We start from the raw sequence: 20991 nt of genomic DNA, 5'->3' as shown, positions 1-20991 counted from the left end.
GGGAAACTCACTGTAAATAAACGTGTGTTGTGCTGAAACTTGTGCCCGGTGACTGACTGTGTCGGGTTTGTGTGGCTGGTGCGCCCCCTGCAGGCCACAATATGTGCCATGGATAGGTGGATATATAGGCCTGGAAGTGTGTTTGTGTTGTTGTGTTTGTGAGTCTGTACCTTTAGGTGTGTGTGTGTGTGTCTGTGTGCTTAGATATTTAACTGTATATGTGTATGCAGGTCAATGCCGACAGACATGTGGTACAGTGTAGTCTGCATATACAGTATAGCGCATCTAAGTTACTATATAGGCCTACTTGTGTGGCTGTATTTGTGAGTCTGCATGTCTTTAGGTGTGCGTTTCTACATGTAGGAGTCTTCAGTTGATGTGTAGTTTTGTTCATTCAGTTGTAGGGTTGAACGTGTGTGTGTGTGTGTGTGTGTGTGTGTGTGGGTCTGTGTTGACGAGCACATTCGTGTTATGTCTGTATGTGTCCATATTGGTCTACGAGTGGGCAGGTTTAGGTGTGTGTACAGTAAATCTAACACTTGTTCAGGTTTATTAGTGTCTATGTAGGTCTGTGTGTTTGACATTCAGCTATTAGTGTGTAGGCCTATGCCCACATGTACATGTACAGTATCTGTGAGTATACATTTGTCTAGAAGTACATTTGTTCATGTGTGTTGGTGTCTGTGTATGGCTGTGTGTTTTAATGTGTCGCTCCTTTGTTTGTCTAGTTCTGTATGTTCTGTGAGTGTGCGTGTGTGTATGTAGGACTAGATAGATAGATAGATAGATAGATAGATAGATAGATAGATAGATAGATAGATAGATAGATAGATAGATAGATAGATAGATAGATAGATAGATTACTTTATTAATCCCAAGGGGAAATTCACATACTCCAGCAGCAGCATATTGATAAAAAACAATATTAAATTAAAGAGTAATAAAAATGCAGGTATACAGACAGTAACTTTGTATAATGTTAACGTTTACCCCCCCGGGTGGAATTGAAGAGTCGCATAGTGTGGTAGAGGAACAATCTCCTCAGTCTGTCAGTGGAGCAGGACATTGACAGCAGTCTGTCGCTGAAGCTGCTCCTCTGTCTGGAGATGATCCTGTTTAGTGGATGCAGTGGATTCTCCATGATTGACAGGAGTCTGCTCAGCGCCCGTCGCTCTGCCACAGATGTCAAACTGTCCAGCTCCGTGTCTACAATAGAGCCTGCCTTCCTCACCAGTTTGTCCAGGCGTGAGGCATCCCTCTTCTTTATGCTGCCTCCCCAGCACACCACCGCGTAGAAGAGGGCACTCGCCACAACCGTCTGATAGAACATCTGCAGCATCTTATTGCAGATGTTGAATCTGAATAATAGATGACTATGCCCCAGCACTTGTATGGTTGTGTCTGTATGCGTATGTGCAGAGTCCTAATAGTGCACTTGTGCTGTTGTGTATGAGTCTGCACGTTTAGGTGTGTGTAGGTTTATAGGTACATTTATTCTGGTTTATGGCTGTCTGTGTAGGTCTGTATGCTTTTGTGTTTGACAGTACAGCGCCATGTGTGCCTTGGCCTGTGTGTTTCGGTGTATACAGCAGCTGTACACATGGGCACAGGCCTACGGCTACATGTGTGTGCAGGTCTATGATTCCGCTTGATTCTTGTGTTCTGGGTATTCTGCTGTACACATGGACATTCAGGTCTATGCCCAAACGTGTGTGTAGGCCTGTGAGTAGACTTGTCCAGGAGTGTAGGTGTGAGTCTATCCAGACCTGTGTGCATGTGTGTGTGCGACTGTGTCACTCCGTGTCACTCGGAGTGGACTTACATAGGCCTGAGTGTACGTGTATGACACTTTGCGTGTCCCTGTATGTTCTGGTGATTTCTCGCCACTTTCATTGTCACTTTCACAAGACACACCAGCTCCACCCCCCCCCCCCCACATGCCAGCCCTTAAAGCCAAAGCATCAAACGAGGGTCCCGTCCCATTCCCGGAGATCTCCATCTCTGACGGGCTCATAAGCTGTCAGCTGAGGAGACTTCATGAGAAAGAGGATGTGAAGACGAGTTTTTGTGTAACGGACGCTCACGGTAGAGAAGCAGCTGCTTTCAGCATCCAGCCCCCAAACCTCAAAGATAAGGGCAAGATAAAAAAAAAAAAAAGAAATAAAAAGCAGGGGAAGGAAGGAAGGAAGGGTGCTGCAGGTGACTGAGAGAGAAGAAAACGGAGGAGAGACGGAGAGAGACACGCCGGCAGCATGGACAGCAGCTCGGGACAGCAGGACGCCCGGCTACCGCCAGCACTGCCCGCCAAGCTTCGGAGGTGAGTGCCTTGGCCCCGCCTTATCTCTGCCATCATCCCGATGTCCCTCTCCGTTCGGCGCGCAGGCCTGAGCCCACACCGCGGCCGTTATGTGATGAAACAGCGAAGGGGAAGGAGCCGCTTCAGTCGTAACGGTCGCTTGTCACCTCCATGGCTTTCAAAAGAAGCTCATGGAGCAAGCGGCTTGTGGTGTTGTGCAAAGGCGCGGCCCTCTGGGCTCAAGTCATCCTGTGTCATTCAACACTCAGGTAAAGGGGGCTGCTCACACACAGCGGGGGCTCCATCTGACAGCCAGCCTCCACTGGTCATTTAGCTTCTGTCTTGTGCGTCCACAATGACGGGCAGAGGGTCACAAGGCCAGATTTGACAAGGAGCCACACACACACACACACACACACACACACACACTATAGACACGTCCCAGGAGGCTGTGCACTCCACCACTTCCACCCTGTGGTCTTACGTCTCACAAACTCTTCTCCGTACTTCCTCACCCTGCAGACAGCGCTACTCGGCAGCCAGCATGAGCAGCTCGGGCTCCAGCATCGGGACGGAGATGGAAGGCAGCAGCCCAGCTTTCTCCCCAGGACCTGAAGCAGTCTTCACAGCCACAGACCAGCAGGCAGAGGGCAGTAAGCAGGCCACCTCGGAGGCCACCTACGTCAATGTGGGTAAGTGAGCAAGTGTGAGAGTGCCTCCCAGTGGCTGGGCGAGTTGAAATGACTCGGGCGTGTGTGAAGACAGAAATAGGAAGAAATTAATAAAGAAGAAAAAGACCTCCGAAAATTCAGACAGTGCCCACCTGGGAGGGAATGAAGCAGACTGGTGGCGAGGAAAGAAATTAGGAAGGGGGGGGGCACCTGTGTGTCTGCAGAGAGCTTCGCACAGCCACTAAGCAATGGGTACGCAAAAGTGCAGCATAGCCAAGTTACACGTGAACGCTTGTCTTGTTGAACTTATGACACGTATGTTCAAAATAGTTCTTTCACAAGTTTATTTTAATGCTTTGTCACATCACGCTAACAACACAGTTTTGCACTGAATAGTATTTACACGTGAGAGGGTGTGAGCCTGAGGCAGTGTGCATGTGTAACAGAGAGACACACACATGTGCACGGTGCTGAGTGGGACTGATCGTGTGTGAGAAAATAATAAGCAGGAATTGGGGGGGGGGATGGAGATCAGGCTGGCAAGCGTGGGTGCAAATCTACACGACACTACGTTCAGGCTTATTGTCAAGTGTGCACCCACTGAGGCGACTCACATGTCACCTCAGAACAGCAGCAACAACACAAAGACACACACGAAGTATAAGGAGCAGGATAAGGAACAGACGTCACGTATACAATGAGGTGACCTGCCAAGTATCTGCTCACACATTCGAAGATTAGAAAAACTGTGACAAGCGGAAGCCGTTCAGCCCAACGAGCTCACCGACCTTATTTAACGGAATTCTGCCAAAATAACATCAAGTCGAGTTTTGAAAGGGTCTTAAAGTCCAGCTCTCTACCACAGACGTTTGTGCAAAATCTACACTTCACAAGGTTCCTACCGTGTCTCCATGTTCTTCCTGAACTTATTTTAAAGTCACAGTCCCAAACCATCTCTCGATCTGCGTTTCCTCCATCAATCTCTCCTCATACTGTAACTCATTTCTCTTAGTCCTAATCAGCCTAGTCGCTCCTCTCTGGACCTTCTCTAGCACAGCTGTTCCTTTTTGTGTAAAATGGAGACCAAAACTGAACACAGTAGTCCAGATGAGGCCTCACTAGTGTGTGACAGAAATGAAGCACAACCTCCCTTTGCTCGTACAGCACACATCACTTTGCTATACAAGCCAACATTCTGGCTTAATGACATATTTCCTCTCACATCCTGAAAATGCGCATTAGTTTAATCGTTGCTTTTAAACTGGCGCAGTGTCAGTGTGGGTGTGTGCGGAAAAGGGACCTATGATGGGCTGGTGCCATGACCAGCATTGGCTCCTGCCTTGTATCTGAACCTAAAATGTATGGCACCTGCTCAGCTCAACATCACAAAGCCCAGCAGAAGTTGGTGAAGGCAGCAAAGAATATGACCAACATACTGGACGTATAACACGTGTCGCCTTAGAAGGGCAAACAGCTTCAGTAAAGAATTCGGCCACCTGTGTCACTCCTGTACCTGTAGACTCAGAGACAGTTTGGGCCCACAGATTGTAAGGATACTGAATGGTCAGACATAGCATGAAATATTACAACTATGTGTGTGTGTGTGTGTGTACACATTTATCTTTGTATCTATCTACTTTATATACAGTGCATCCAGAAAGTATTCACAGCGCATCACTTTTTCCACATTTTGTTATGTTACAGCCTTATTCAAAAATGGATTAAATTCATTTTTTTTCCTCAGAATTCTACACACAACACCCCATAATGACAACGTGAAAAAAGTTTACTTGAGGTTTTTGCAAATTTATTAAAAATAAAAAAACTGAGAAATCCCATGTACATAAGTATTCACAGCCTTTGCTCAATACTTTGTCGATGCACCTTTGGCAGCAATTTCAGCCTCAAGTCTTTTTGAATATGATGCCACAAGCTTGGCACACCTATCCTTGGCCAGTTTGGCCCATTCCTCTTTGCAGCACCTCTCAAGCTCCATCAGGTTGGATGGGAAGCGTCGGTGCACAGCCATTTTAAGATCTCTCCAGAGATGTTCAATCAGATTCAAGTCTGGGCCACTCAAGGACATTCAGAGAGTTGTCTTGAAGCCACTCCTTTGATATCTTGGCTGTGTGCTTAGGGTCGTTGTCCTGCTGAAAGATGAACCGTCGCCCCAGTCTGAGGTCAAGAGCGCTCTGGAGCAGGTTTTCATCCAGGAGGTCTCTGTACATTGCTGCAGTCATCTTTCCCTTTATCCTGACTAGTCTCCCAGTTCCTGCCGCTGAAAAACATCCCCACAGCATGATGCTGCCACCACCATGCTTCACTGTAGGGATGGTATTGGCCTGGTGAGGAGTGGTGCCTGGTTTCCTCCAAACGTGACGCCTGGCATTCACACCAAAGAGTTCAATCTTTGTCTCATCAGACCAGAGAATTTTCTTTCTCATGGTCTGAGAGTCCTTCAGGTGCCTTTTGGCAAACTCCAGGCGGGCTGCCATGTGCCTTTTACTAAGGAGTGGCTTCCGTCTGGCCACTCTACCATACAGGCCTGATTGGTGGATTGCTGCAGAGATGGTTGTCCTTCTGGAAGGTTCTCCTCTCTCCACAGAGGACCTCTGGAGCTCTGACAGAGTGACCATTGGGTTCTTGGTCACCCCCCTGACTAAGGCCCTTCTCCCCTGATCGCGCAGTTTAGATGGCCGGCCAGCTCTAGGAAGAGTCCTGGTGGTTTTGAACTTCTTCCACTTACGGATGATGGAGGCTACTGTGCTCATTGGGACCTTCAAAGCAGCAGAAATTTTTCTGTAACCTTCCCCAGATTTATGCCTTGAGACAATCCTGTCTCGGAGGTCTACAGACAATTCCTTTGACTTCATGCTTGGTTTGTGCTCTGACATGAACTGTCAACTGTGGGACCTTATATAGACAGGTGTGTGCCTTTCCAAATCATGTCCAATCAACTGAATTTACCACAGGTGGACTCCAGTTAAGCTGCAGAAACATCTCAAGGATGATCAGGGGAAACAGGATGCACCTGAACTCAATTTTGAGCTTCATGGCAAAGGCTGTGAATACTTATGTACATGTGCTTTCTCAATTTTTTTATTTTTAATAAATTTGCAAAAATCTCAAGTAAACTTTTTTCACATTGTTATTATGGGGTGTTGTGTGTAGAATTCTGAGGGAAAAAATGAATTTGATCCATTTTGGAATAAGGCTGTAACATAACAAAATGTGGAAAAAGTGATGCGCTGTGAATACTTTCTGGATGTAACACACACACACACACACACACACACATTAGAACATTAGAACAGCCCAACAAAGCTCGCCAGTCCTCTCCACTTATTTCTTCCAAAAAAACATCAAGTTGAGTTTTGAAAGTCCCTAAAGTCTTACTGTCTACCACACTACTTGGTTGCTTATTCCAAGTGTCTATCATTCTTTGTGTAAAGAAAAACTTTCTAATGTTTGTGTGAAATTTACCCTTAGCAAGTTTCCAACTGTGTCCCCGTGTTCTTGATGAACTCATTTTAAAGTCATAGTCTCGATCCACTGGACTTCTTATTCTTATTCCGCTTCTTATTTTTTCGCTCCCTTCTCAATTGTTTAATGAATTTTTTGTTCTTCGCTGTTTGCGGCTCATCCTTCATTTCTCCCTACTGCGTTCACAGTCTTTTCACGTGATTACGTGAGAGGCGTGATGACGTGACACTCAACTCCTCCTCCCACGGCCATCGAGTTGCCGTCCATTACAGTATATTGTGAAAAAAGAGGTTCCAGTTATGACCATTACGCGTTGAATTTCGAAATGAAACCTGCCTAACTTTTGTAAGTAAGCTGTAAGGAATCAGCCTGCCAAATTTCAGCCTTCCACCTACACGGGAAGTTGCAGAATTAGTGATGAGTCAGTCAGTCAGTCAGTCAGTCAGTGAGTCAGTGAGGGCTTTGCTTTTTATTAATTAGTATAGATTCTCATGTATTTCAATCCATTCATTTCCTACCGCTCATGTTCATGGTTGCGGGTGGCTGGAGCCAATCACAGCTGTCCTCCGGGACAAAACCAAATTTTTATTGGATAATGCGTAACGTACACGGGTCATTGTGAGGTCAGGAAGTAAACTTCCCTCCTTTTAATGAAGTAGTCAGCTAGCTAATTGCAGAAACCGTTTTATCGAAGAAGATGGCTAAAAGAAAAAAGATGAGGAGTATCGTACTTTTCAGCAGGAATGGACAGAGGAATTCGCCTTTGTGGAGAGAGCAGGTTCTGCAGTGTGTATAATATGCAATGATAAAATTGCATCGATGAAATGGTCAAATATAAAGCGGCACTTCGACACACGCCATACTACATTTGCATCGAAATATCCTGCAGGGGACAGCAGGAAGAAAGCATGTCAAGAGCTACTGTGCAGAGTGCAAGCTAGTCAGCAGCAACCCGTGTTTGGACCCAACAAGGTGACTGGAATTCGGCTAGCTTTGCTGGTGCTTTAGCAATTGTGAGAAACGGAAAGCCATTCACAGATGGGGAGTATGCCAAAACATTCATGCTTGATGTTGCCAATGAACTTTTTGACGACTTTTCAGATAAAGACAAGATAATCAAACGAATAAAAGACATGCCTCTGTCGGCAAGAACTGTTCACGATCGTACCATCATGATGGCAATTCAAATTGAGGCAACACAAGTGAAGGACATAAATGCAGCACCATTCTTTTCTCTCGCTTTGGATGAGTCAACAGACGTTTAACAGATGGAAGTCTCAACGCCTGCATGAAGCTTAACCTCACCACGTATCAACCAGACTACAAAGCCATCAGCAAAACCATGCAGCACCAGAAGTCGCATTAATGGTAAGAAGTACTTTATTCATCACTGGTTAGCAACAGCATAACAACGTTATTAAAAAGAATTCAGAGACTTATTATACTTTAAAAGTGTTGGTCTTACATAAAATGCACACATTTACTTGTATTTAGTTTTAAACATATTGTATGGCTCTCATGGAATTACATTTTAAAATATGTGGCGTTCATGGCTCTCTCAGCCAAAAAGGTTCCCGACCCCTGCTTTAAAGCCATTCACCACTTAATAGCGACTGTATGGCGAGTGTACTGAAGCAAGAATGGCTGCCGTCACATCTTCTAGGTGAATGCTGCACATTGGTGGTGGTTGAAGTGGCTCCCCACTGTCTATGAAAAGCACTTGAAGTAAGAAAAATGCTAAATAAAATGTAATTATATATCCATCCATTATCCAGCCCGCTATATCTTAACTACAGGGTCATGAGGGTCTACTGGAGCCAATCCCAGCCAACACAGGGCGCAAGGCAGGAACAAACCCTGGGTAGGGTGCCAGCCCACTGCAGGGCACACACACCCACACTCCCAGCACATACTAGGATCACCAATGCACCCGAACCTGCATGTCTTTGGACTGTGAGAGGAAACCCACGCAGACACAGGGAGAACATGCAAACTCCACGCAGGGAGGACCTAGGAAACGAACCCAGGTCTCCTTACTGCGAGGCAGCAGCGCTACCACTGCGCCACCGTGACTGACTGTTCAGTAGCCATACAAACCTCATGGATGTGTATGTGACTGTACCCTGCCTGTTTGAAAGGGGCTGACAGTGTGGGCAGGTGAACATGCAGGTGTTCATTCTGTGAGAGACAGGAAGGCGACATCGGACTGATTGGAACTAAAAGTGCATATGCAGACAGGTGAGGGCGTCTGTGTAAACACCATATAGTGTGTGAGAAACTCTGCAAATGAGGTTTGATTGTGCGTAGAAGGACCAGTGCAACAGTACACTGTTTTGAGTGAGTGTGCAGGAGCCCATATGACAGGGGGCACATGTGAGAGTGTATGTTTAAAACACGTGCTTCCATATATGAGAAAGTGTTTGTGTCCAAGTGTGCATGAAAAGGAGACTGGATACTTACTGACTGTCAGCTATGATGTACGTGAGAAATGTATGTGAATGTACACTGGGTGAGTGAGAGCTTCCGTTAGGCTGTGAATGTGTGCAAAAATATATGAGAGGAAGCACAATATATGTGAGTGTGTGCAACTAAGCTTTAATTCCTCATGAATGCCTTCTTTGGCAGTGCCCCAGTGAATCTTGGGTATGCCTCATGCAAGATTCGGCTAGATAGAGAACAGCTTCTCCCCTGCGGTGAAGAGGTTAGTGTGCAAGAGCATGGAGATATACTGTATATACAGGGGAGGGTGGGAAAACGGAGGTTTACAGTTGTTCATATGGAAAAGGACATGCAGGTAATGACTATTACAATCGCTTTATTAACTCAAAAGATTGTCACAATGGCACACTGCACTTAGGTACAATTTTATGTAAGTGCCCAAACTTCCAGCCTTGCTTACTAATAACTATATATAATATATATATATATATATATGTATATCTAATTTTGCACACCTCTGTGTGTCTATATATATATATATTATATATATATTTAGGTGAAAGGGAGTGTGAAAGGTTTTCTTTGTGTGGGACTGTGAATGTGTGTGTCTGAGGACAGAGACAGTAAATGAAGGCTGGCACTGTAAGAGCACATATGGACATGTACGGTATGAATGGAAACAGAAACACAGCTGGGCGCAGCAGCTTTGTATATTATTTTGTATACTGTAGATATTTTATGATTCGCCCTCTGACAAACAGGCGCCCTGTCCAGGTGTTGTTTCTGTGTTGTGCCTAATGCTTGCTGGGATAGCCCTGCTCAGGGTAAGCAAGTTAAGGAGCTACATCGAGGGATGGAGGTATTGATTATGATCAGGGCCGGATTTATATGAAAAGAGGCCCTAGGCTATTCCACTTATGAGGCCCTTTCACCTTCCATTTTTAAGTTTGTAAATTACATGAGAGATAATAAAATTTTGCTAACAATTTGAATGTAGGCCCCTCTTGATCTTGAGCCCCTTTTTGAAGCCTAGTTAGCCTATAGGAAAATCCGGCCCTGATTATGATTCACGTACTTCCTTACCTCCTTGAGATTTATTCCTTATTTACACCCATGAAGAAGAGAGTGTGTGTGTGTATGTGTGTGTGTGTGTGCATGTAGAAATGTAAGTCTCTAAGATGGCGTGCATGTGTGTGTAGGTATATGTGGCCCAGAGACTGATTCTGTATGTGAGAATGTGTGTGTGAGTGTGTAAGTACGGATTTCGAGGAATTATGTGGGAGTGGGCAGGAGAGCAAAAGTGAGTGTGCATGCACAGCTATGTGCAGAAATGCACGAGTGAGAAGATATGCATGAAACTTGACCATGTGCGACAAACTGTGCAAAAACACTCATGACGAGAGTCAGCGTGTGAACCTGCCACAGTCACCAAAAAGTGCAGGAAGGTGTGTGAAGGGAATTAGAGGCAGGCAGGAAAGAGTGCAGACGTGTACCCTAATAATAATAATAGTAATACATTTTATTTATATAGCTCCTTTCCCATGCTCAAGGCACTTACAGAATATAAGAAAGAACGGCAGGGTATACAGTATATAGCATTGTACAAACCAGATAAATAAATAAAGAAGATTACGACAGTGAATTCAGAGAAGGAGAGCGTTTGAGACTCCCTGTGTGTGTGACCTATGTGGAAAACCACGTGACAGGAAGGCCATCTAAGAGTACGTGAGTGCAAACCCGTTTGAGAGGGTGAGTGTGGATGGCTGACCTTGTGATTTTGTATGAAAAGAGAGCGTGTTGTGTGAGCGGCCGTGCGCTGAAGCTGTAGATTTATGTGACTCATGTGAGAGGCTGATTGTGTGCTGGTGTGAGCAGATAAGACACTAAAAGCCAAGATGAAGTCACCAAGAAGCTGTGAGAATGTCCTGTTTACAGAGCCTTCAGAAAGTACTCCGACTCGTTCCCTTTTTTTTCATATTTTGTTAGGTTGCATCCTTACGCTGAAATCATTTAAATTCATTTTCTCCCCTCATCAAACAAAATTGAATACCAGAATGACAAAGTCACATTTTTGCAAATTTATTAAAAACTAGCAAAATACCCGCGCTTCGCAGCGGCGAAGTACTGCTTTAAAATTTTTATTAAGAAGAAAAGTAAACCTTTTTGAATTGAGGGAAAATATACCAATAATTATCTGTTAAGGATGTCTTTGTATACCACGTTGTCAGTTCGGCCCTCCGGTTGTAATATGACCAAGCTGTGCGCTGAGCTCACTCTTGAGCATGCAGCGTATAGTTGGCAATGTGAAAAGCAATCTTTCCTCAAATCAATGCCAGCCTTTTGTAGGGTCTGTCCCTGAGACTTATTGTCATTGCGAAGCAGAGCCTTACTGGACATTGGAGGCGTTTGAATTGAAATGGGTTTCATCGATAACTTCACATCCAGCTTTTGAGAGTTTAAACATTCATAAACATCAAAGTGTCCACTGCTCAAATCGTCACCTGTGAATCTAAGATGTTTAAGAGGCATTGGTGGTTGTCCAAAGGTGTAAAATATTTGGCCATTTCGGTACTCTTGAAAGCGACAACCAAACAATTCAGTGGCAGCCATCAACTCACATGCAGAACCATAGGTGAAGGGCTTAAGCATTTCACTCTTCTAGTGCTGCTGTGTAGTATAATTATCTCCTGTACCGTCATCAGTCCACACCTTGAACCGGTCCTAGTCATTCAATACATAAGACACAATGTTCCTCCAGATATCAGGAGTGAGCCTGATATGGCCGTGCAATATGTAACACAGAGAATGGAAAAGGCAGGCGCCATCTCCGGGAATGGAAACCACTTGGTAAGTGACAGTTCTTTGATCGATGGTGATCACCTCGATAGACATGTTAATGGGGGTACGGTTGGAATGATAAAGGAAATGGGTACCTGAACAATGTAAACTAAGTCTAAAATACCTACACAATAACTATTATCGTAATAAACGAACAATAAAACAGCGGAGAAGCTGTGGATTAAATAAAAAGGCTGCAGTTATCAGCAGGGAGACGTGAATACCGTGGCGAAGCAAGGAAGGGAATGAAGAGACCGGAGCGACGGACAGCCTTATATAGGCAGGCAGCCAACTACATGGGAGGCGTGGGGATGGGGGACCCAGCGCCGCCTCACATGCCGACCGAGCTGCAGGCTATGGACATATATATGTACGTAAGTAGGATTCAGTTAGCGTTGGGAACCCGCGTACCAAATTTCTTGAGGATGGGCCCATAACTAACAAAGACCGTTGGAAAGTTGAATATGGCAGCCGACAGTGGCGTCATACCACCGAAATAAGTATGTACATCGGTTTCAGTTAGCACAGGGAAGCCGCCTACCAAATTTCGTGAAGATGGGGCCATAAATAAGAAAGTTTAACATGACGGATGTTGTCGACCGTTATGACCGTTACGTGTAGAATTTCGAAATGAAACCTGCTTAACTTTTGTAAGTAAGCTGTAAGGAATGAACCTGCCAAATTTCAGCCTTCTACCTACACGGGAAGTTGGAGAATTAGTGATGAGTGAGTCAGTGAGGGCTTTGCCTTTTATTAGTATAGACAGAAAACCGAGATGTCTCATTGACTCAAGTATTCAGGCCCTTTACTGAGTACTTGGTTGAAGCCCCGTTGGCAGCAATTACACAACATTGGCTGTGACATGAATCCCCCCCTAGATATTCTGCTATTTTTTTCTGCAGATCCTTTCACAGTCTGTCTGGTTGGATGGAGACCCTCGGTGGACAGCTATTTTCAGGTCAGTCCAAAGATGTTCGATTGTGGACAAGTGTAGGCTCCAGATGGGACACTCAAGGACATTCACAGAGTTGTCCCAAAGCCACTCCTGTGCCATCTTTGTTTTGTCCTGTTAGTAAGGTGAACATTCAGCCCAGTCTGAGGACCAGAACACACCGGCGTAGGTTTTTATTAAGGATATCTCTGTACTTTGCTCTGCTCAGCTTTCCCTCAACCCTGACTTGTCTTCCAGTCCCCGATCCCACAGCGGCCGCCACTATGCTTCACTGTTGTAATGGTATTGCGCAGGTGATGAGCGGCGCCTGGTTTCCTGCAAACGTGATGCTAATCTCGATTAAATCAAATCAGAGTATCTTGTTTCTCACCATTGGAGAGTCCTTTACGTGCATTTCTGCCAACTCCAAGACAGGCTTCCATGAGGTTTTTACTGAGAAGAGGCTTCTCTCTGGCCACTCTGCCGTAAATCCCACATCAGTGGAGTGTTGCAGTGGTGGTTGTCCTTCTGGAAGCTTCTCCCATCTGTTACTGTTTTTCTAGAGCTCAGCTAGAGTGACCATTGGGTTCTTGGTTACTCCAAGGCTTTTCTCCCCCAATTGGTCATTTCTGAAAGCTCTAGGAAGAGTCCTGTTGTTCCAAATTTCTTCTGTTTAAGAATTATAGAAGCCACTGTGCTCTTGGGAAACTTCAATGCTGTGGATTGTTTTTTTAGGGAAGGCTCGGCACGATCTTGTCTCTAAGTTCTGCAGGCAATTCCTTTCACCTCATGGCTTGGTGTTTGCTCAGCTGTGAGAGGTTTGTGCCTTTCTTAATTATGTTCAGTCGATTGAACAGATCATAAGTGGACTCCAAACAAGATGGAGAAACATCGCAACGACGATCATTAAAATGGACCAAAGTTCAAGGGTCATAGCAAAGGGTCTGAATACTTGTGTCAGTGTGATATTTCAGCTTTTAATTTTTAATAAACTAGGGGGCTTTGCCCTCTGCTCGCATCACTCACCAACCCCCTGGCGGGCGCTACACACTAGTGTCTTTGCGGTTCTGCCGTTCACGTATGGAGATGCGGATGTTCAATTTAAACAGATTGTTATTTAAACAGAGTTGTTACATATGCATAATAGACCTAACTATTTTACATTACAGAGGATTAATAAAGTATCTATCTATCTATCTATCTATCTATCTATCTATCTATCTATCTATCTATCTATCTATCTATCTATCTATCTATCTATCTATCTATCTATATCAAGATCTCCTTTGGTGTCTAATGTTACCCCCTGAAGATGTACTACATTACCTTTCTCGGATACGTCCTTCTTTCTACAGTAATTTGTGCGGAGGAAGACCAGACGGTGTTAACAGTTGTAGATATTCCTCAGGATATTGTAAGTTGATGTTTTCATCTTCTGCACAGTCACCACCTACTGTTAGAATAGCACAGAATATTGATACGCATTAACCAATTTGCTGTGTAACCGATCAACAGTTTTTGTGTAAATTTGTTTGACTTCATCGTTTCTTTGTGCTAGGATTGCCTGCGTCCTCATTTTTACTGTTGATAACCCTTCGTGATGAAATTCTTCAATAAGATTTGGACATAATACGTCTTCTTTAATTGGGAACTTAAAGTGAGGAAAATGTTAAAATGTATAAGAGCCGAGAGAGCAGGAAGTGTGTCTGTCAAAAGCATTCACACAAATGAGAGGTAAGAGTACCGTGTGCGTGGTTGAATATAGTTGAGTGGAGGATGTGACTTGAAAAAAATCTCTTAAAAAAAGTTGTCTCATCCCAGGATTTTTTATATAATAGAGAGATTTGCAAAAAAATGTCTAAAATCGTGGTTTTTCTCCGTCATTCTGGGATATTACGTTTTGCACGATGAGGGCAAAAATTAATTTAAATTATTTCAGCATAAGGTGGCAACATAATAAAATTTGAAAAAAGTGAAAGGGTCTGAATACTTTTTGAAGGCGCTCTACATTGTGTGTGTGTGTGTGTGTGTGTGTGTGCTGAAGCAGGTGAGTCTTCAAGTATGCCAGGTGTGCAGCCTTGTTCAATGGAGTTACAAGACGCTCAGATCACAGTCCATGGTCTGACATTCTGACTTTAGGCCTGGCACTTTGCCTACCCTGGTGCCCAACCATAAACTCTAAACATAATTTTTCCTTCTTTGCAGGTTTCAGATGCCCCACCCGGCCCAGCTCTTCCAGATGCCACTGGGCAAACCACAAGGCACTTTCCCATGACAGCCCTCAGCAGGAAACACAGAAGCCACCACCATTACCCAGAAAGTTGACCCGGGCACACTCCGTGCCCGGTGGCAGCCTGTTTCCCGCTCAGTTCATTCATACGAGTCTGAGTCCTGGGCAGCTTGGCCCCATCTATTGCCCCTCGGAGTCTGAGCCTCCACCAGTTTTCACTGCACCTCGCAGTCCTCTGTACTGCAGCAGCTTTCCACAGAGCCCTACAATGGGGGCCCCCAGAGCAGCCATGTCAGAGCTCAACTTTGACACACCCGACCAGGACCTGAAAAAATACTTCACAGACCTGCACAACAGGGAGCTGGTGCACCAGGAACTGATGGAACGCCACCGCCTGTCTCTGATAGACACTGCAGCTCATCTGGAGGCCCAGTTACAGGAAGGGATTCTTAAACAGGATGATCACGAGGTTCCCATGGACCTGCAGCTGGTTAAAGAGGAGGCACTCTGCGAATCGGGTGATGCACTCTATTATGCCGCCTGCTCGGCCACTTCAGTGGAGAAGCTGTTCACCATCAAGGTGAGTCTCTCAAGGGGGCACTCCCAGGATTCAGTGGGGCACTGCCTAAGAAAGAATCAATGGGAGAAATAAGAGGGTCGCTGGCAAACTAAGCAGAACAAGAGCGACCACTTCACTTGGAGCTTTAATGCGGTGAGGAAGAAAAATGAAGTAAGGAGGAAGTCAAAGATGGACAAGTCACCGTGACTCTCAGACGTGAGGGCATGGAATGGCTGAGTCAAAGCCACAAAGAATAGACTGCAGCCTGAAAATGCCTTCTGAGTCAAGCAGTAGTCAGCCTGTTGGTCATTGAAGGAGCACCAGGGCAGAAAGGGTGGGACAAAGAAAAGGAGGAAACTGTAGGAGATGGGAGACTGACATACAGCAAGAAATCATGGCCAGGAGGGCAAGGTGACCAGTAACAGGCCCAGTACTCTCAGTTAGAGGACAGGAAGGCAGTGAACATGGGTGACCAGGTCATGGAGGTCATGGAGCTAGGGAATCATGAGGATACGGCTGACAGGGGGAGCAGCAGATCCACTATTCCTGGTCAGTCTGATTGTGCTATTTGGAAGAATTAGGGAAGCAGACATTTTTTTAGAAGAAACAAAGGTGATTGGCATGGAGAACAATGCTAGGCATTTTACCCATGGGGACAGAGGACAGGACTCCTTTGGTAGTGTGTCTCTTCAGAGAATCCTTGGGTACCGTTGGTTTGACTTTGTGTTGCTCACAGAGTCCCGAATGAGGCACATTACCTGCATTGTGAGGGAGCGTCAGTTACAGCACTACGGCCATGAGGCACGATTCCCCGAGGGTGATCTGGCTGGCAGGATATCATTGTTGAGGACACCCACGTAACACCTGGCTGCGGGAGAGGGAGAGGGTCATTTCCGGAGGGTGGGACAGGACCGCGTGTCTGTCAGGGGGGTTGCCAACCAGGATCCCCATCTGTTTTTCATAATGTGGTGGCACTGTCCCAGTGCATGCTCCCTCACCTGACCTGACCTGAGCTGGACTGTGGCATTTTTGGCATGAAACTTCTGGTGGGGCACGCATAAGTCAACATAAAACGTCTGTTGCTATGTGCTGTGGCTGCTGTTGGTGCATATTCGGCATCTCTGGCAGCAGTAGCTGCGTTGAGGGTACCTCAATGGTCAGCAGGAATGCACGGTGGGCCAGCTGCCTGGTTGTCTTCGCACAGCAGGTGGGTGGCGGTGATGGTCGCAGTGTGATGCAATCTGGTTTGTACCTCTTGTCATCATAAGTGGTGGTCCTCCCAGGTGAACGCTGCTGTAGGCGCATCAGCTACACAAAAGTGTTCAGCACCACGATCAGCTGAGGACCAATCGGATGATGCTGGTACCTCACTTTCGTTTTGGATCTCCAGATCACTTGCATCATATTCAGAGTCCGCCAAGTCAGAGTCCTATTCAACGAAATTACGTAAAACGTCCACGCAGTATTTTGCTTTGTACATTCGCTTTGGTCTCTCGCCAGATGTTGGTGCCATTTTAGAGGTTGTTTGCTCTTCGCTACTCATGCACGCGTAGGGACTCGAGGTTAAATCAACAAAGCTGTGTAACTTTCCTTCTAGTAAAGAGGGTCGAACTTAAACATAAGGACGAGTTTTGATGCAGTTTACAGCCGATTACTGTCCTCCACCCCTGAATTTTGACAAAAGTCGACATCAGCCCTGAAAGAGTTAATGTGAAGCCATCCTGCCTTGAACAGTGCCATATAAATAAAGTTATTATTATTATTATTATTATGTATGAGGACATCAGAATACCCAATAAAATCAAATGTGGATGCAGGGGAACATGGAAACTCCACACAGTGACCATGATGGCAGTCAAACCCAAGTGCCTGCAGCTGTGAGGCAGCAGTCCTAAACCACGTGCCACCCTGCTCTCTCAATAAGAAGTAAGCTTTTCCAGATCTGCTTTCACGTTGTCCTTCTTCATTATTTGATGTTGTTACCTCATGCAGGGTTCAGAGGGCCACGCCACTTGATCCGACTGACATATGCATATTTAGGCTGATCCTGCGACCACTACATGAGATGTGGGTTTCTAAAAGATGCTGTAGCAAATCAAAGAGCCCACCCTGGGTTGCAGGTTCTACTCATTTCATCTGCAGGGGGCCATTGACCCAAGGGATTAATCCATTCTTTTCACTTCAACAGGTCTACAAAGTACCACCAGGACCTGATGTCGAACTGAACATTCAGAAGGACCTGCCACCCCATTTCAATGTCCAGAAGCTTCATGCCCACTTCCACTTTGGTCTACCAGTCAGTGACAATAATAATGTGGCACTGGACAACGACGAAGGCCAGCTACCTAGGAGCCCCGTCTCAGTTGTGGGGGAGGCTCCGGCGGAGACGCTTCAGGACTTTGTGCGCCGGTCATCCTCTCTACATGCCACGCAGCCTCTGATTTATGAGCGCCTCATCTGCCTGCTGCTCCTACAGCTGTGTGAGGGCCTGCAGCACCTCAAGAGCCACAAAGTCACCCACTGCGCACTCCGACTGGAGAATCTCCTGCTGCTGCCCACAACTGAAGACCACAAGCTTCCATGTCTGCTGATCAGCAACTTCTCTCGGGCAAAGCAGAAGTGCGTCGGCCAGAATCAAGACAGCTACTGCGATCAGGACCGCCTGGCACCAGAATTAATCAGTGTATCCCAGTACAAAAAAGCAGATGAATTTCAGCTTGGGATTTTAATCTATGAATGCCTCCATCAGTCCAACCCCTTTGCAAGCGGTATAGAGCTCAGCAATGGGGAATATCGGCCCCAAGACCTCCCCAGTATCCCCCAGAACACCATCTACTCATCTGGTCTCCAAAAACTCTCCCAGCTACTCCTGGAACCAGAGCCTGCAACACGGATGCCAGTGTCAGAGGCCAAGTGTGTCCTGCAGGCACTCCTCTGGGGTCCACGAGAGGATCTTTTTCATGAAAACCAGCTGACCCCCTTCCTGACTTCTAACTGGCTAGAGGTGAAGCGCTGTGTGCTGCTGCTTCGGCAGGCTGAGACGGCCATTGAGAGGAAAGGCAGCGCTGCTGCGGCTCTGCGTGCAGACCTGGAACATTGGCTGATGGTGCGCTACTTCACTACAGCTACATCCCAGACAATCTTCCACGCAGCCCGCCAGCTCCAGCTTTTCAGGCTCCAGGACCCCTGAACCCTGCCACTTCAACTGCTACCAGCAGCAGCTGCCACAGCTTGGGAGGATGAGATAAAGTAAAGTACCTCCTCTATGACCCACACTTCTTATATGCTGGAAATTGCAAACAAAATTAAAAAAATATGAATAAAACTGAGCTGTTTGCTAGTGTGCGGAACTGAAAATCTTCAATGTTCCTTGTAAAAGATAAAATAAGGAACAGAGAGACATATATCGAAGGGAAAAATTGTACCCAGCATGCACTGGGAGCGAGTGGCCCACCAGCTTTAACCATCAGCTACCCTATTAGAGCAGGCAGAATGGCTGCATCAGCTGAATATGGCGTCATGAGACAATTTAAATATGCTTTGTGTAGATCTACAATTTAAGAATAACACACAACATGTACAAGTGATATAACATTCTTAGACCTGCATAATCCAAATCAGTTCAAGTTTATTGTCGACTTCGCAATGCAATGAAATTCTTACTCAGACCAGTGGCCATAATGCAATGCCAGTAAAGAAAGGCACAAACATAGCATGCAGCATCTATAGAAATAAAATGGTAAGCTGTGTGGATGTCTCTCTGTTTGTCTGTTTGCTCGGCCATCACACAAAACTGATTTTCACAAAATTTTGTATGCGTCTTGCTGTTGTTCCAACTTAAAATTTAGGCTATACAGTGATCCCTCGCTATATCGCGCTTCGCCTTTCGCGGCTTCACTCCATCGCGGATTTTATATGTAAGCATATTTAAATATATATCGTGGATTTTTTGCTGGTTCGCGGATTTCTGCGGACAATGGGTCTTTTAATTTCTGGTACATGCTTCCTCAGTTGGTTTGCCCAGTTGATTTCATACAAGGGACGCTATTGGCAGATGGCTGAGAAGCTAGATTGCTTACTCTTTGCTTACTCTTCTCTCTCTATTGCGCTGACTTTCTCTGATCCTGACGTAGGGGGTGTGAGCAGGGGGACTGTTCGCACACCTAGACGATACGGACGCTCGTCTAAAAATGCTGAAAGATTATCTTCACGTTTCTATCTTTTGTGCAGCTGCTTCCTGAAACGACATGCTGCACGGTGCTTCGCATACTTAAAAGCTCGAAGGGCACGTATTGATTTTTGACTGAAAAACAAACTCTCTCTCTCTCTCTCTCTCTTCCTGCTCCTGATGGAGGGGGTGTGAGCTGCCGCCTTCAACAGCTTTGTGCCGCGGTGCTTCGCATACTTAAAAGCCAAACAGCCCTATTGATTTGTTTGCTAGAGATTGTTTGCTCTATCTCTGTGACATTCTGTGCTCCTGACACGCACTCCTTTGAAGAGGAAGATATGTTTGCATTCTTTTAATTGTGAGACAGAACTGTCATCTCTGTCTTGTCATGGAGCACAGTTTAAACTTTTGAAAAAGAGACAAATGTTTGTTTGCAGTGTTTGAATAACGTTCCTGTCTCTCTACAACCTCCTGTGTTTCTGCGCAAATCTGTGACCCAAGCATGACAATATAAAAATAACCATATAAACATATGGTTTCTACTTCGCAGATTTTCTTATTTCGCGGGTGGCTCTGGAACGCAACCCCCGCGATGGAGGAGGGATTACTGTATGTCAAATTGCGACGGGAGTGGGGCAAACCAAAAACTAACATCAATGCAGGGACTACAATTCCCATCAGGCAGCAGTAGTGTCCAGGGGCTAATGGGAGGATGCCTTCAGTGCTCACAACGTTTTGGAACAGCCAAGTCGTGATGTTAAAGACCACAGGTATGTACGGTTACGATTCATTTGACAAAGTGGTCAAAGCTTTGTGAGGCTTTCAAAAACAGCCAAGGAAGCAGGCCTGAATCCAAGCAGCCTGCCGTGAGAAGGTGCGCCAGAAGGCATCCTAGCTTCCACCAGAGTGGCCAGCTTCAATCTACATCAGGCCAAAATGTGTATCACAATAAAAGTTTAAAACATACACTATGAAATGTTTCGGAAAGTACTTAAAATGCAGCACCGACACTGTCATTCACTGACTTATATAAAGCAAGGCAACAAAGAAATTTTATAAAACGAGACTTTACTGGAGGAATAGGAAAAATAAGCAGAAAAGACTTGCCTACCAGGCAATCCAAAACAAATGAGTCCCAATACGAAATCCACAAGAAAATCCATGTAATAGAAGCAAGAAATTGTCAAGAATCAGAGATCAAAACCAAAGAAAATACAATACTTACAAATCCCACCAAAATCCACCAGAGTGCATTCAGAATGGACTTTTCTAGGCTGGGGGCGGGTCCTTAATGGTGATGGACAGGTAACCCCGCTTGGGGATCCACCGACAAAAAACAGGAAACATTAGAGAACAGTACATGGAAACTAAATAAT

At 45.6% G+C, this 20991-nt stretch overlaps 1 protein-coding gene across 1 annotated transcript; it reads left to right on the top strand.

Moving 5' to 3' along the window:
- Positions 1-1806: 1806 nt before the first annotated feature.
- On the top strand, positions 1807-18982 carry peak3 (PEAK family member 3). Its single transcript, XM_028816439.2, has 4 exons — positions 1807-2317; positions 2819-2988; positions 14864-15468; positions 17636-18982. The coding sequence occupies exons 1-4, from the start codon at positions 2253-2255 to the stop codon at positions 18635-18637; spliced, it is 1842 nt and encodes a 613-aa protein (XP_028672272.1). The 5' UTR covers positions 1807-2252; the 3' UTR covers positions 18638-18982.
- Positions 18983-20991: the final 2009 nt, after the last annotated feature.

The sequence above is a fragment of the Erpetoichthys calabaricus genome, chromosome 12, assembly GCF_900747795.2.
Source record: "Erpetoichthys calabaricus chromosome 12, fErpCal1.3, whole genome shotgun sequence".
In the NCBI taxonomy this organism is placed as follows: Eukaryota; Metazoa; Chordata; class Cladistia; order Polypteriformes; family Polypteridae; genus Erpetoichthys; species Erpetoichthys calabaricus.
Note: the sequence above shows the minus strand (reverse complement) of the source record. Positions and strands in the feature narration are given on the sequence as shown.

Bases quoted from the DNA above. Each gene is read 5' to 3' on its own strand.
- peak3 (XM_028816439.2), top strand. From the start codon at position 2,253: ATGGACAGCAGCTCGGGACAGCAGGACGCCCGGCTACCGCCAGCACTG. The intron at 2,318-2,818 runs GTGAGTGCCTTG...CTCACCCTGCAG, and splicing joins CTGCCCGCCAAGCTTCGGAG to ACAGCGCTACTCGGCAGCCA. The intron at 15,469-17,635 runs GTGAGTCTCTCA...TCACTTCAACAG, and splicing joins AGAAGCTGTTCACCATCAAG to GTCTACAAAGTACCACCAGG.